This window comes from Chanodichthys erythropterus, chromosome 4, assembly GCF_024489055.1.
Source record: "Chanodichthys erythropterus isolate Z2021 chromosome 4, ASM2448905v1, whole genome shotgun sequence".
In the NCBI taxonomy this organism is placed as follows: domain Eukaryota; kingdom Metazoa; phylum Chordata; class Actinopteri; order Cypriniformes; family Xenocyprididae; genus Chanodichthys; species Chanodichthys erythropterus.
Window position 1 is genome coordinate 24,618,452 of NC_090224.1, and position 16,679 is coordinate 24,635,130.

Genomic DNA, 16,679 nt, shown 5'->3' on the forward strand with positions numbered 1-16,679 from the left:
TAAAAAAATGGTAATTTTCTGGCAGTAGGGGCACCAGAAATGTCTGTTTGAAAACAGAACAAAGTATGTTTGTTTATTTTCTGACAGTATTTTTCTGTTTTTAATGAGACATTTCCCCCTGCTGCCAGAAAATTACCATGTTTTTACACAGTATTTAATAATACTAAAATAACTAAGTGGTAAACTATTTTAGGGCACCAATTTTGAAGCAAATACACTGTATTTTTTTAAAACTTACTCTTTAATACCCACAATCCCCCTCAGCACTGCCTCAAAAACACTAAACCGTTACAAAACATTAAGCTGAGTTCAAAGAAGTGCAAGAATCATTCCCTGAGTTTGTTCAGAACAAATTGCACAAGTTCATACCAAAAGTCCACACTTCACATTTATGTAACAGAGATAAATTACACAAGTCTATGTTTTTGAAGTCCATACATAAAACAGCCAATATAAAACAGACATTCAGATCATTACAATACTTGAACGCATCATGTCGACACAGGTCCACAGCCATCTGTAGTATATTTGAGTTAACATCTTCTCTCAGCAGAGCTAATTGAGGAATTTGACAAATGACCTCAGGAATGTGAAGCTGTGCCTTCAAAGTCTTTATAAACATACAGGATTCTGTGAAAACTGCAGGCCTGCTCTTTTTCTGCCTATATAGACCCAAACTAGTTCCTGTGTATGAGGAGAATTCTCAATTGAAGACAAGTTACTGGTTTTAAAAGGGATTAGCTTAGTAAACACCAGACATATATGCATGGAAAACCTCATAACCATGTGGTAACCATAGTAAAGATGAACAATTTGCTCTCTATGACCTCATTTAGTTTCACAATAAATTCCTTTGTACAAAACATCTTGCTCAAACAACATCTCTGAAGTAATGACAAGCATGTCTCTACATCCACATCTGAGGTAAACAGTTTCATAAATCAAACTTTCTGTCTCACTGACCGCAAGGAGGTCTTGAATCATTCCCGAAAATAGTTTTGCATCAATTCATAGAGAATCCATTTATATTTAGAAAGGACTGTTTGATACGTTCAAAGGTTTGAGACAATCCTGAGGTTTCAGACTCCTGGAGTCAAGTCCTCATAATCTAGAGCATTGACAGATAGTCTTGTGAACAGACTTGCAGTGTTTTTAAAGTCTGGGCAACCCACATCTCCAACAGCAAGCCGCCACACACCGCCAGGAGAGACAGACGCCGACTGCAGTTCAGAATCACTGGAAGATAAGGAATACTGGTTAAAATGGAGATGTTTTTTTTTTTTTTTTTTTTTTAAACTAACCCTAACTAAACTAAGTTTTTAAATATGCTTTGTTAGTATTATTCATGTTGGTTTGATATGGTTTGGAAAATAATATTTATAATATAATTTATAGTTTAAATTAACTGTTCAAATGTCATTTGGTGTAACCATAAAGTTCCTTGTAGTTTGATATTAGCCACAATTCTGTCTCTGAGCTCTTCAGGCAGTTCCTTTGACCTCATGATTCTCATTTGCTCTGACATGCACTGTCTGCTGTAAGGTCTTATATAGACAGGTGTGTGGCTTTCCTAATCAAGTCCAATCGGTATAATCAAACACAACTGGACTCAAATGAAGGTGTAGAACCATCTCAAGGATGATCAGAAGAAATGGACAGCACCTGAGTTAAATATATGAGTGTCACAGCAAAGGGTCTGAATACTTCAAAATCGTCCAACATCATTGTTTACCTTTATTTGTAAAGGGCGTTTGACTTAGTTTTTGCACATTTGCTAAGTAGACATTGGATCGGTATTTCCACCTATGTCACGCGTGACCTTTCTAACGTTATTACGTAATGCGTGGCGAATCGCAGAGCAGTGCAAGATGAGCATTTGTGGTTAAAAAGTAAATAAATTATTACATTTTTGTTAGAAAATGACAGATCATTTAGCTAGATAAGACCCTTATTCCTCGTCTGGGATCGGGTAGAACACTTTGAAGCTGCATTTAAACTGCATTTTGGACCTTAAACCCGTTGTACCCCAGTGAAGTCCACTATATGGAGAAAAATCCTGGAATGTTTTCCTTAAATTCTTTTCAACTGAAGAAAGAAAGACATAAACATCTTGGATGACATGGGGGTGAGTAAATTATCAGGCAGTTTTAATTCTGAAGTGAACTAATCCTTTAATATTTTTACTACATAAACCTAAGTTTATTTCAATTAGTTACCATGCAATATTTCACATTTTCTTTTGAGCTTTTTTTTTTTTTAAGTTTTTTTTTTTAAAAGTTTTTTTAAGTTTTTAAGTTTTATATTAATATTTTATTTTATTTCAGCTGTATTTTAATTAATGAAAACCATTTTAATAGGTTTTAGTTAAAGGGTTAGTTCACCCAAAGTTGAAAATTCTGTCATTAATTACTCACCCTCATGTCGTTCCACACCCGTAAGACCTTCGTTCATCTTTGGAACACAAATTAAGATATTTTTGATGAAATCCGAGAGGTATATGACTCCTCAATAGACAGCAATTTAACAACTACTGTCAAGGTCCAGAAAGGTACTAAAACATCATTAAAATAGACTGCAGTGGTTCAACCTTAATGTTATGAAGCGACGAGAATACTTTTTGTGCGCAAAAACAAAACAAAAATAACAACTTCATTCAACAATTTTTCCTCTTCCCTGTCAGTTTGTTACACAGTTGGCGCTTTCAAAGAGGAAAAATTGTTGAATAAAGTCATTATTTTTGTTTTTGCACACAAAAAGTATTCTCGTCACTTGTTTTTAGTACCTTTCTGGACCTTGACAGTGGTTGTTAAATAGCTGTCTATGGAGCCTATACCTCTCAGATTTTATCAAAAATATCTTAATTTGTCTTCTGCAGATGAACAAAGGTCTTACGGGTGTGGAATGACATGAGAGCGAGTACTTGAATTTTCATTTTTGGGTGAACTAACCCTTTAACAATAACAACATTGTTTACAACTTGGTCTAACCTTGTCCAGTCATAAAAAGGTCAAATTTTATGGTATTTTCAGACACTTAATGACATTGAAAAGAAAACCTCATGACTATTTGTCAGGTTCCCTCTGAATAATGTCATTATATGTTTTTTTCCCCCTGCATGTTGGTTGCACCATGACAAGAATAGCAAGCAGTTGAAATAACTCCACAATACTACACAATACATTTAATGCAAGCAGCGCATCTTTTAGAAGTGTTCACATTTGCTAAAGAACACCAATATCCGCCCATACATGAATGATTTTGGATAGCTATCATGTAGATTTAGAAAAATTTAGCACACAAGCAGACTACATTTATAGTGGTTTTTTTTTTATTTTTATTATTATTATTATTAATATTGAACGTCTTGGTTTCCAGTCACTCGGGTGCCAAAGTGAATCAAAATAAAAAATACTATAGAAAATCTTGTTTCTTTTTTAAACATTTAGCTTTAATTTGGAACCAATATACTGCTACGTTTGAGATCTCTACAACAGTGTTGGTGAAACATCTGTTCAAACTACAGGAACTAATGGGAGTGACCTGTACCTCCAGGACCTTGAACAAACAACGGCCCACTCTAAACAATATAACCCTCTGTGTGAACGCATGTGTGTGGGAAACGGAGCATGCGAGGATAGAAAGTGTTATGCATACATTTCACTTTGCCTCTGGGTGTTTACATGAATAAAAGAGTGTGTGCTTATCTTATGCTGCCAATGAGTGTGTTTAACTAGTATGTATTCCATAAAAATAGGTGTTTGTTGATGTTTACCTCTGATGGCTTGTGAATTGGAAGTCAGAACAAACAGTCGTATGAGGCTGAAGCAGAGCGGGGAGAAATCGTGCTCCCAGATGACAGCTGGAATTAACAGCACTTTGCCGTAGCTGGACAGCAGAAGAGCCTTCAACAGCGGAGTGAATTCTAAAGAAGCTCCACAGAAGAGCTGCGCCATCCAGAGAATGACCAACACACCTATGCAGAACACGGCCAACTCTAGAAAAGCACAAAGCACAGGCTGTTAAGATGAAGCTCCGCATTATGACATTATTTTCATGACAATTAAGCACATTTCCCCCCCTTTAACATTACAGTAATAAGAATAAGAATAGAGCACTTTACTCAAAGCCTTATATATATATATATAATAAAATATTATACAGTACAGTCCAAAAGTTTGGAACCACTAAGATTTTTAATGTTTTTAAAAGAAATTGTGTTTGCTCACCAAGGCTACATTTATTTAATTAAAAATACAGTAAAAACAGTAATATTGTGAAATATTATTACAATTTAAAATAACTGTTTTCTATTTGAATATATTTGACAAAGTACTTTATTCCTGTGATGGCAAAGCTGAATTTTCAGCATCAAAATCTTAGTAGTTCTTAGTTCTTAGTAGTTCTGGACTGGAATGTACTTATATATATATATATATATATATATATATATGCATTATAAATGTATTTTATAACTAAGCTGAATTTAAAGTTAGTAGTAACAGGACAGGTTCCACTCAGAGCAGGCCTCGCCATGGTCGACCAAAGAAGTTGAGTGCACGTGCTCAGCGCCATATCCAGAGGTTGTGTTTGGGAAATAGACGTATGAGTGCTGCCAGCATTGTTGCAGAGGTTGAAGGGGTGGGGGGTCAGCCTGTCATTGCTCAGACCATACACCGCATACTGCATCAAATTGGTCTGCATGGCTGTCGTCCGAGAAGGAAGCCTCTTCTAAAGATGATGCACAAGAAAGCCTGCAAACAGTTTGCTGAAGACAAGCAGACTAAGGACATGGGTTACTGGAACCATGTCCTGTAGTCTGATGAGACCAAGATAAACTTATTTGGTTCAGATGGTGTTGAGCGTGTGTGGCGGCAACCAAGTGAGGAGTACAAAGACAAGTGTGTCTTGCCTACAGTCAAGCATGGTGATGGGAGTATCATGGTCTGGGGCTGCATGAGTGCTGCCGGCACTGGGGAGCTAGAGTTCATCGAGAGAACCATGAATGAACAGAGCATGATCCCCTCCCTTCGGATAATGGGCCGCAGGGAAGTATTACAACATGATAACGACACCAAACACACCTCCAAGACGACCACTGCCTTGCTAAAGAAGCTGAGGGTAAAGGTGATGGACTGGCCAAGCATGTCTCCAGACCTAAACTCTATTGAGCATCTGTGGGGCATCCTCAAACGGAAGGTGGAGGAGCGCAAGGTCTCTAACATCCAACAGGCTCCATGATGTCGTCATGGAGGAGTGGAAGAGGACTCCAGTGGCAACCTGTGAAGCTCTGGTAAACTCCATGCCCAAGAGGGTTAAGGCAGTGCTGGAAAAAAAATGGTGGCCACACAAAATATTGACACTTTGGGCTCAATTTGGACATTTTCACTTAGGGGTGTACTCACTTTTGTGGCCAGCGGTTTAGACATTAATGGCTGTGTGTTATTTTGAGTGGACAGCAAATTTACACTGTTATACAAGCTGTACACTCACTACTTTACATTGTAGCAAAGTGTCATTTATTCAGTGTTGTCACATGAAAAGATATAATAAAATATTTACAAAAATGTGATATATATATATATACTTTATGCCATTCAAATGTTTGGTGTGAGCAATATGTTTTTATTATTATTTAAGAAATTTAAAATATCTATTCAGCAAGGGTGCATTCAATTGATCCAAAACGTTAAAGTAAAGACTTTCACAATGTTTAAAATGTTAAAATATTTAAAAAAATCAAATAAATGCAGCCTTGGTGAGCATAAGAGACTTTAAAATCCCTTAAAAAAATCTTACTGACCACAAACTTTTAAACAGTACTGTAGAAAAACGTATTTTCTTTACATATATATTTTTATATTAACTATAACTAATTACAGATCACGTTGAAGACACTAGGGCCACAAACATAAACTACAAACCTCTAAATCTTTCATAATGCCTTCAAAAATATGCATGCAACTTGTCTACTACTTGTTACCCAACAACTCAATTTGTCCGTCTCAATAATTACATCCAATTAGTCAGTGCCTGACTTCATTAAGCACAATGATTTACCCAGTGCAGCCAGTGCAAACATGCAGTAAAACTCCCATTCTTTAGTGTAACGGATGATGTCAGCGGGGTCATCGCTGGGCTGCGACCCCTGCAGGAGGGACCAGCGCAGATATGCCTCACACAGCAGACAGAAAACACACAGTTTCCAGTGGATCTAGAAAGTGAGTAACAGAGCATTTGTTTACTGTTTACTATTTATGCAATATGCAGTCTGTATTCTGCACGTAATGTGCAAACTTTCTGTTTTCCAAAATTAAGTAAAAATACATTATACTCACATTGATCTCAGTGTTGAAGAGTATATGTCTAAAGGCCTGGGTTTTGCATAGAGTGGCATCTATCAGAATAATAACTGGATCATATTCTATGTATTTGTCCACAGGCTTCTTGCATGAACTCTGCAAAGGGGAAAAAGCACAGTTTTAAATTTACAGACTGCCTAAAACATATCTACAGATTTATTTATTAATGGCAATTATTGTTAGCCAGAACATTGTTTCGTCTTTTAAGGCATTAAATAGCCTTAAATAATACATAAAATAATGCAAATGCAGATATTCTGTGGAAGATAGCATTACAGCAGTACATACATTTGCATTTTTATTTCATTATTATTATTATTATTTTTTTTAAAGGTACTCTTCTTCAATCACTGTCAATGAACAGCAGTTCCACCGTATATTTGTTGTAAATTAACTGCATCTTTTTTTTTTTTTTTTTGCCAGGCAATAACGTTGTATTAACGTGTAATAACGGTGTAACGGAGTTTAAGATGTTTTTTTTTCAGCGAAGAAATATATACAGTGGGTACGGAAAGTATTCAGACCCCCTTAAATTTTTCACTCTTTGTTATATTACAGCCATTTGCTCAAATCATTTAAGTTCATTTTTTTCCTCATTAATGTACACACAGCACCCCATATTGAAAGAAAAACACAGAATCGTTGACATTTTTGCAGATTTATTAAAAAAGAAAAACTGAAATATCACATGGTCCTAAGTATTCAGACCCTTTGCTGTGACACTCATATATTTAACTCAGGTGCTGTCCATTTCTTCTGATCATCCTTGAGATGGTTTTACACCTTCATTTGAGTCCAACTGTGTTTGATTATACGGATTCGGACTTGATTAGGAAAGCCACACACCTGTCTATATAAGACCTTACAGCTCACAGTGCATGTCAGAGCAAATGAGAATCATGAGGTCAAAGGAACTGCCTGAATTGTGGCAAGGCACAGATCTCGCCAAGGTTACAAAAAAAATTCTGCTGCACTTAAGGTTCCTAAGAGCACAGTGGCCTCCATAATCCTTAAATGGAAGATGTTTGGGACGACCAGAACCCTTCCTAGAGCTGGTCGTCTGGCCAAACTGAGCTATCGGGGGAGAAGAGCCTTGGTGAGAGAGGTAAAGAAGAACCCAAAGATCACTGTGGCTGAGCTCCAGAGATGCAGTCGGGAGATTGGAGAAAGTTGTAGAAAGTCAACCATCACTGCAGCCCTCCACCACTCGGGGCTTTATGGCAGAGTGGCCCGATGGAAGCCTCTCCTCAGTGCAAGACACATGAAAGCCTACATGGAGTTTGCCAAGATGGTGAGAAATAAGATTCTCTGGTCTGATGAGACCAAGAAAGAACTTTTTGTCCTTAATTCTAAGCGGTATGTGTGGAGAAAACCAGGCACTGCTCATCACCTGTCCAATACAGTCCCAACAGTGAAGCATGGTGGTGGCAGCATCATGCTGTGGGGGTGTTTTTCAGCTGCAGGGACAGGACAACTGGTTGCAATCGAGGGAAAGATGAATGCGGCCAAGTACAGGGATATCCTGTATGAAAACCTTCTCCAGAGTGCTCAGGACCTCAGACTGGGCCGAAGGTTTACCTTCCAACAAGACAATGATCCTAAGCACACAGCTAAAATAACGAAGGATTGGCTTCACAACAACTCTGTGACTGTTCTTGAATGGCCCAGCCAAAGCCCTGACTTAAACCCAATTGAGCATCTCTGGAGAGACCTAAAAAATGGCATAGGATCCCCAAATCCAGGTGTGAAAAACTTGTTGCATCATTCCCAAAAAGACTCATGGCTGTATTAGATCAAAAGGGTGCTTCTACTAAATACTGAGTATAGGGTCTGAATACTTAGGACCATGTAATATTTCAGTTTTTCTTTTTTTAATAAATCTGCAAAAATGTCAACAATTCTGTGTTTGTCTGTCAATATGGGGTGCTGTGTGTACATTAATGAGGAAAAAAATGAACTTAAATGATTTTAGCAAATGGCTGCAATATAACAAAAATTGAAAAATTTAAGGGGGTCTGAATACTTTCAGTACCCACTATAAATACAGGAATAATGTTATATGGAGCAAAATAGTGACAAATATCAGCGTTCTTCCTTGTGTGCACTATAGGCCTAAATTGTGGACATTTTAACCTCAACAGACCCGATAAAACCAGACGAAACTCGAAATGTTAATGTACTCACACATATGGTGAGCTTCAGTATGCCGTTGCTGTAGTCTCGATGCAATTCGGTTGCATCTTCGTTACACTCGACGCATTTTAACAGTCCCGATGCCATTCTCCAAATGACAGCATGAAAACACGCCTACTGCTTCCTGATCCTCCATAAGAGGAGGTGCTTATTACGCTACTGACGGGAAATGTAGTTCTTTTCTCCACCACCGCCACTGCCGGAAGTAGGGATTCAGTTCCACGCAACTACATTACCCAGACTACTAAACAGTTCCTCACCTGCTCATAACATTTACTCACAACATGGCACCTGCTGGCGGGGGTGTTGTGCTGGCGGCTCTGTCGCTGCTGTACTTATGTGGAGCTATTTTATCCAGCGAGTATTTCTCCACCTTGACTTTCTTCAACAGCGACCTTCACAAGCACGGCTGCAGCTCTCCAGCCGAGTGGGAGGAGTATGCGGCGGACTGCGGTGAGCTTCTGCCACGTCCTGATCTTTCTGATGGATATCTTTATGCGTCTCACTCTCTTCCGCTTACAGTGACACGAGCTTGACGGGATCATACATGCAGAAACTAAAATTATACATGCAGAAACTCACACCGTACAGCAGAAACTCAAAGCATTCGTGCAGAAACTATAAAAATGCTCGTAGGAACTCACATAATGCATGCAAAACTCTGGTGCCTCATGCATGTGCTTATTAATTCTATATAAACATGCTGCAGGAAAACTTTCATTGGGTGTCACGGAGTTCATGATTGCTTAGTTTCAGCAGATGTAGCTTGGCATTACCATGGTGATTTGGACAAGATACTGTGGTAATATCATGGTATTCAAACATGTAACTAACATGTAGGAATTTGTAAATCCTGTGGTCTTTGAATATGTTAATCATCAAGTACCATCATGGCTTAAATTGGGACATAAATACAAACCGAATTCTGGAAATGTTGGCCGTTTTTTAAATTTAAATAAAATGAAAACTAAAAGACTTTCAAGTCACATGAGCCACTATTTTATTCAAAATAGAACATAGATAACATAACAAATGTTTAAACTGAGAAATGTTACAATTTTATGCACAAAATGAGCTCATTTCAAATGAGATATAGGTTGCCTGATATAGGTTTCCAGCTGTTTTCGTCTAATGATGCGGCAAATGTTCTCTATAGGTGAAAGATCTGGACTGCAGGCAGGCCAATTCAGCACCCCATGCTGTTGTAATAGCTGCAGTATGTGGTTTTGCATTGTCCTGCTGAAATACACAAGGCCTTCCCTGAAATAGACGTCATCTGGAGGGGAGCATATGTTGCTCTAAGATCTTTATATACCTTTCAGCATTCATAGTGCCTTCCAAAACATGCAAGCTGCCCATGCCGTATGCACTTATGCACCCCCATACCATCAGAGATGCTGGCTTTTGAACTGAATGCTGATAACATGCTGGAAGGTGTCCCTCCCCTTTAGCCCTGCAAGACATGGCGTCCATGATTTCCAACAAGAATGTCAAATTTGGACTTGTCTGACCATAGAACACTTTTCCACTTTAAAAAAGTTAATTTTAAATGAGCCTTGGCCCACAGGACATGATGGCGCTTCTGGAACTTGTTCACATATGGCTTCCTTTTTGCATGATAGAGCTTTAGTTGGCATCTGCAGATGGTACGGTGGATTGTGTTTACAGACAGTGGTTTCTGGAAGTATTCATGGGCCCATTTAGTAATGTCATTGACACAATCATACCGATGAGTGATGCAGTGTCGTCTGAGGGCCTAAAGACCACGAGCATCCAACGAAGGTCTTCTGCCTTGTCCCTTACGCACAGAGATTGGGGAACATTGTTTTTAAAGTATTCCACAATCTTTTTATGCACTCTTTCACAGATTGGAGAGCCTCTGCCCATCTTTACTTCTGGGAGACTCTGCCTCTCTAAAACATCCCTTTATAGCTAATCATGTTAAAGACCTGATATCAATTAACTTAATTAGTTGCTAGATGTTCTTCCAGCTCTGAATCATTTCAAAATTTCTTGCTTTTTCAGCCATTTGTCGCCCCTGTGCAAACTTTTTTAAGACCTGTAGCAGGCATCAAATTTGAAATGTGCTCACTTAGTGGATAAAAGTGTAAAATTTCTCCCTTCAAACATTTGTTATGTTATCTATGTTCATGTGATTTGAAGGTCTTTTAGTTTTCATTTTATAAAAAAACAAAACAAAAAAAAAAACAACGACATTTCCGGAATTCGGGTTGTAGCATGGGTTTATTATTTTTAGTAGTATAAATAACTGTAGGAAGTAACTATCATATTGTCAAAAAACATTGTTGGGATTCTGTTTCAGGTTTTGTTTTGATCCAAAGGAGTGGCCGTAAATCACAATCCCAAGTAGTCCATCATGAAAGAACTTAATGTAATTGAATACATCCTTACTATATAGTATGCAAAAAAAAACAACAACCCAAAAAACCAGTATGCCAACAGAGTAGTATGTCCAAATACATAGTATTCGAAAAACATTAGGTGAAAAGTACCCGGATGACCTACTTCTTCCGCCAAGATTCTGAAGTGTGCATACACTTTACTATCCCATGAGGTCCACAGGACAGGATTTATGAATGGCAGTGAAGTGAAGCAACTGACACTGGTATTGTAGGTCTCGTGACAATGACAACATGGCAGATGTAGAATGTAGTTTGTTTTTTTTTTGGTTCCTCAGAGTCATCTATTCTGCAGTTGGAGGACCCAGACTGTGAAGAGGGGAGCAACCCGCCCTGCGAGTCCATCTTTTCACTCAATGCAGAGAAAATCCTTGTGAGTTGCATTTGCATTATACTGCACAGTTAAAGGAACAGTTCAGTCCAAAACGAAAATTCTGTCATTATTTATTTATTTACTTGTGTCATTCCAAACCCATTTTATTCACTTGTGGGCAGCCAATGAAGACCATAAGCTTGCATTATGCAAATTTGTTACAAACCTATGTAGATTTGTGTAGGAATTAAGACTAGAATTACTGACTACTCGTTTCAGGTTGTTCAGAATCTGTTCTTTCTTTTGGGAGACAATAGGTCTTATTCACATATAATCACGTGGATTATTTGCATTTATATGCACAGGAGAACTTCTCACAAAAAAAATTCTGCCTAATTCACAAAATGTGTGTACGCACATGGATTTGTTCTTAAAGGGTTAGTTCACCCAAAAATGAAAATTCTGTCATTTATTACTCACCTTCATATTGTTCCACACCCGTAAGATCTTCATTCATCTTCAGAAGCAATTTTGAGCAGGAACTTCAGGTGTAAACAAAGTAAGAGAATGACACAGAAGAGAAGATATTGTTGAATAAAGTCGTTATTTTTGCTTTGTTTTTGTGCATAAAAAAGTATTCTCGGTGCTTCGTAACATTAAGGTTGAACCACTGCAGTCACGTCGACCGTTTTAACAATGTCTTTAGTACCTTTCTGGACCTTAACAGTTCTTAAATTGCTGTCTATTGAGGAGTCATAGAGCTCTCGGATTCCATCAAAAATATATAATTATTTTTTAATTAATTTAATTAAACTTAATTTGTGTTCCGAAGATGAACGAAAGTCTTACGGGTGTGGAACAACATGAGGTTAGTAAATAAATTACAAAATTTTCATTTTTGGGTGAACTAACCCTTTAACCTTGTTCTTATGTCAGCGAATTTGGAGTTTTCTAAATGAGTGACCGTGTACACAAGGTCAGTAATTTGCATAAAACACGGTTTCAGGTGAACTATTCTTTAAACATCTCTTTAAAAACTTAAAACACTGTAAATAGACACATGAATAAAGAGTGTCAAAACCAAAACACTTCCTATTTTGCAAAAAAAAAAAAAAAGTTGTTCTCGTTCTACGTGATTATGGATCTCTTTGCATTGTTTTTGTAACCACTGTTGGGTTGGATTGATTGTAAGAGGTTGACAGACTTCCTGACATGTTTTTCTTTCTTTCACTCTTTCTGTCACCACAGAATCAGGCAAAGTTGTTTGTCGAACAGCGTCGGTTTCCTTTCGCTGTGGAAAACCAAAATACCAATGAAGAACTTGGTGTGTACCAAAGATGTTTGTCATTGTGTCTTTTCCATATGTTTTTATGTGATGTAAAACTCTAATGCTCTTTTGTTTTTATATCAGCTATAGGCTACGTTCTCATTGGAAATGGCCTCTATGATGAAGCTATCAAACACTTCTCCTTACTGCTACAGGTCAGTTTCATTGAGGCCTGATGTAAACATAATGATATAATGTTTATTTGGCATTAAAATCAACATGAAATCAAAATTGTCCCTATTTAGTTTCTTAATTAGTGTGTCTAGTCTTATTGTGCATTATTTGTGTCCATTATTCCAATAGAGAAAAAAAAAAAATGTCTTCATAAACTTTCATCTAAATTTAATTACCGGCTCCGCCTCTGAAAAGACTTCACTTTTTGGCTATTGTCACTCAGACTGTGGGTTAATGTTAACTAATAGCCAAATAGCCATTTAGGTATTATTTTAGGCAGTTAGTGAAGAAACAGAAGGCATTTTCTTTTAGACTTATTTAAAGGTCTGTTTATACCACGTTAATACCAGATTCTGACTTGCTACAAGCATTCACATCCTTGTAGAACTCGTAATTACTAGTAAACATGTAAAACGACTTGGGGGCTTAAAATATAATATTTCAGTGTAATAATTCCTACAATTGACTGCTGTTAATGTCTTAAAGGGATAGTTCATCCAAAAATGAAAATTATCCCATGTTTTTCTCACCCTCAAGCCATCCTAGGTGTACAGGTGCTGGTCAAATTAGAATATCATCAAAAAGTTGATTTATTTCACTAATTCCATTCAAAAAGTGAAACTTGTATTTTATATTCATTCATTACACACAGACTGATATATTTCAAATGTTTATTTTTTAATTTTGATGTTTATATGATTGATGACAACTAAAGAAAATCCCAAATTCAGTATCTCAGAAAATAAGAATATTACTTAAGACCAATACAAAGAAAGGATTTTTAGAAATCTTGGCCAACTGAAAAGTATGAACATGAAAAGTATGAGCATGTACAGCACTCAATACTTAGTTGCGGCTCCTTTTGCCTGAATTACTGCAGCAATGCGGCGTGACATGGAGTCGATCAGTCTGTGGCACTGCTCAGGTGTTATGAGAGCCCAGGTTGCTCTGATAGTGGCCTTCAGCTCTTCTGCATTGTTGGGTCTGGCATATCGCATCTTCCTCTTCACAATACCCCATAGATTTTCTATGGGGTTAAGGTCAGGCGAGTTTTCTGGCCAATTAAGAACAGGGATACCATGGTCCTTAAACCAGGTACTGGTAGCTTTGGCACTGTGTGCATGTGCCAAGTCTTGTTGGAAGATGAAATCTGCATCTCCATAAAGTTGGTCTGCAGCAGGAAGCACAAAGTGCTCTAAAACTTCCTGGTATACGGCTTCCTTAACCTTGGACCTCAGAAAACACAGTGGACCAACACCAGCAGATGACATGGCACCCTAAACCATCACTGACTGTGGAAACTTTACACTGGACCTCAAGCAACGTGGATTGTGTGCCTCTCATCTCTGCCTCCAGACTCTGGGACCCTGATTTCCAAAGAAAAATGCAAAATTTACTTTCATCAGAGAACATAACTTTGGACCACTCAGCAGCAGTCCAGTCTTTTTTTTCTTTAGCCGCTTCTGACGCTGTCTGTTGTTCAAAAGTGGCTTGACACAAGGTATGCGACAGCTGAAACCCATGTCTTGCATACGTCTGTGCGTAGTGGTTCTTGAAGCACTGACTCCAGCTGCAGTCCACTGTTTGTGAATCTCCCCCACATTTTTGAATGGGTTTTGTTTCACAATCCTCTCCAGTGTGCGGTTATCCCTATTGCTTTTTTTTTACCACATCTTTTCCTTCCCTTCGCCTCTCTATTAATGTGCTTGGACACAGAGCTCTGTGAACAGCCAGCCTCTTTTGCAATGACCTTTTGTGTCTCGCCCTCCTTGTGCAAGGTATCAATGGTCGTCTTTTGGACAACTGTCAAGTCAGCAGTCTTCCCCATGATTGTGTAGCCTACAGAACTAGACTGAGAGACCATTTAAATGCCTTTGCAGGTGTTTTGAGTTAATTAGCTGATTAGTGTGTGGCACCAGGTGTCTTCAATATTGAACCTTTTCACAATATTCAAATTTTCTGAGATACTGAATTTGGGATTTTCCTTAGTTGTCAGTTATAATCATCAAAATTAAAAGAAATAAACATTTGAAATATATCAGGTTGTGTGTAATGAATGAATATAATATACAAGTTTCACATTTTGAATGGAATTAGTGAAATCAACTTTTTGATGATATTCTAATTATATGACCAGCACCTGTATGACCATTTTCTTTCAGATGAACACAATCAGAGATATATTTAAAAATATCCTGGCTCTTCCTCTTTTGGGTGAACTGTCCCTTTAATAATGCAAGATGAATCTGAAAATAATCAAAAGACATGTAGTGTCTTACTAAATGCGATAAACTTTAAAAGTTATTAAAAAGGCATTTGCATAGCAACTGTTACTTGCTGTATTGTGTGTTTGTCTATTGATTAGTCAAGTTACACAGATTAATTTTAGCATTAATAGTTTTGACATAATAATATTTAGAGTCTGTGTAGAACGTCTGTCACGGTGTGAGCGCACCATAAGCTGTTTCACATGGAGCGGGTCGCCTCATAGGAGCCGTCATTTTGAGGTCACATGACCAGCCGAATACTACTCACTTGGGCTGCGTTCCACTCCAAATTTTTATGCCCTTCACTTGCTAACTTCCCTCCGTCTCGTGGACTTGGATGTGCGTCATTGCTGGAACTCGTGCTTAAGGTTTAAATGGAATGCACTAAGCCCTTGATCACTTGGAATTCACTATGGAGCTGATTTCTTATTTAAATCCCTTTTGTACTTCTAAGAATGGTGCATAAAACAACCTAATATGCTTATAAGTTGTTGGAGAAAATATATAAAATCATATAGGTATATGAGCTGTTTGAGAAAAATAAAATGACACAAATGAAACAAAATATCAATAGTATAAACTTTGACTGTGAACATAAGGTAGCTACTAGTATTATGCTATTAAATCTCAACATAATTAAAATATTATAGACTATTATGCGATTAATTCTCAAATTAATTAATATATTATACACTTCAGTTAAGTGCGATCTGCTGTCATATCACTATCAAGTTGAATTGTGGGATATAGAGCTGCTTGAAATGTACATCAGAGTATACTCGCTCCCTCAGTCAATATCGAGGGTCTGTCCATATAAACTTCCCTCGTCCACTTAACGAAGTGCAACATACTTAAAAATGGCAGCAGGGATTCCCCCGAGGGAAATACTTAGGGAAGTTCACGAGTGTGTGTCTAAAATTGGAGTCAAACGCAGCCTTGGTTATCTTCGTAACCTTGTTATTGGAAACTTTCCATTATCCAATCAGTTAAAAAACAATCTTGCTGTATATCCTGTATTCACATTCTAGAAGTGAAAGTTGGGAAGGACAAATCATGTTGAAATATTACTGTATCAATTATGCATACAGTTGAATGTGATTATAATAACAGAAACATTCTAACTAAGATTGAATAGTGATAGTTAACAAGACGATGATTGTGCAGTGATAGTGGACTTATTATAAGTATTTTTACAAAAGGACTGTCCTCTATCACCCCAGGGAGATCCTGAACTGGTCAGTGCCATCTATGGAAGGGGAATAGCATATGGTAAAAAGAGTCTGCAGGTAAGTCAATTGTTTTAAACTACTGGTCAAAAGTTTGGTATAATTAAGGTCTTTTAATGTTTTTAAAAGCAGTATCTTATGCTCACTAAGGCTGCATGTATTTGATCAAAAATACAGTAAAATCAGTAATATTGTGAAATATTATTACCATTTAAAATAATTTGTATTTTTATTCCAGTCTTTAGTGTCACATGATCCTTCAGAAATAATTTGCTGTTCAAGAAATATTTCTATTATCAATGTTGAATCAAAACAGTTGTGCTACTGCTACTTAACATTTTTTTTGGAACCCATAATGCACTATCATTCAAAGGTTTGGGGTAAGTAAGACTTAACAATA

The 16,679-nt window shown here is 37.4% G+C and overlaps 2 protein-coding genes across 4 annotated transcripts in view; one reads left to right on the forward strand and one right to left on the reverse strand.

Annotated features, from left to right (window-relative positions):
* Positions 1-219: 219 nt before the first annotated feature.
* On the reverse strand, positions 220-8,677 carry arv1 (ARV1 homolog, fatty acid homeostasis modulator). Of its 2 annotated transcripts, XM_067383384.1 has the most exons (6): positions 8,544-8,677; positions 6,336-6,455; positions 6,051-6,211; positions 4,522-4,600; positions 3,773-4,016; positions 220-1,236 (listed from the first exon to the last, which is right to left on the reverse strand). In XM_067383384.1, exons 1-6 carry the CDS (start codon positions 8,637-8,639, stop codon positions 1,109-1,111), a joined length of 828 nt encoding a protein of 275 aa, XP_067239485.1. In that variant the 5' UTR covers positions 8,640-8,677; the 3' UTR covers positions 220-1,108. The 2 variants fall into 2 exon arrangements, with proteins under 2 accessions (XP_067239485.1, XP_067239484.1); XM_067383383.1 differs by lacking the exon at positions 4,522-4,600 and having other exon boundaries at positions 221-1,236; positions 3,773-3,994; positions 6,058-6,211.
* A 152-nt stretch (positions 8,678-8,829) lies between these two features.
* Positions 8,830-16,679, forward strand: part of ttc13 (tetratricopeptide repeat domain 13) — a 32,880-nt gene continuing 25,030 nt past the window's right edge. For both annotated transcript variants that reach the window (XM_067384623.1, XM_067384624.1), the window contains exons 1-5: positions 8,830-9,005; positions 11,251-11,345; positions 12,534-12,609; positions 12,697-12,767; positions 16,274-16,339. In XM_067384623.1, the coding sequence (XP_067240724.1) occupies positions 8,837-9,005; positions 11,251-11,345; positions 12,534-12,609; positions 12,697-12,767; positions 16,274-16,339 (477 nt within the window). In that variant the 5' untranslated portion in view covers positions 8,830-8,836. The remainder of the gene's footprint in view (positions 9,006-11,250; positions 11,346-12,533; positions 12,610-12,696; positions 12,768-16,273; positions 16,340-16,679) is intronic.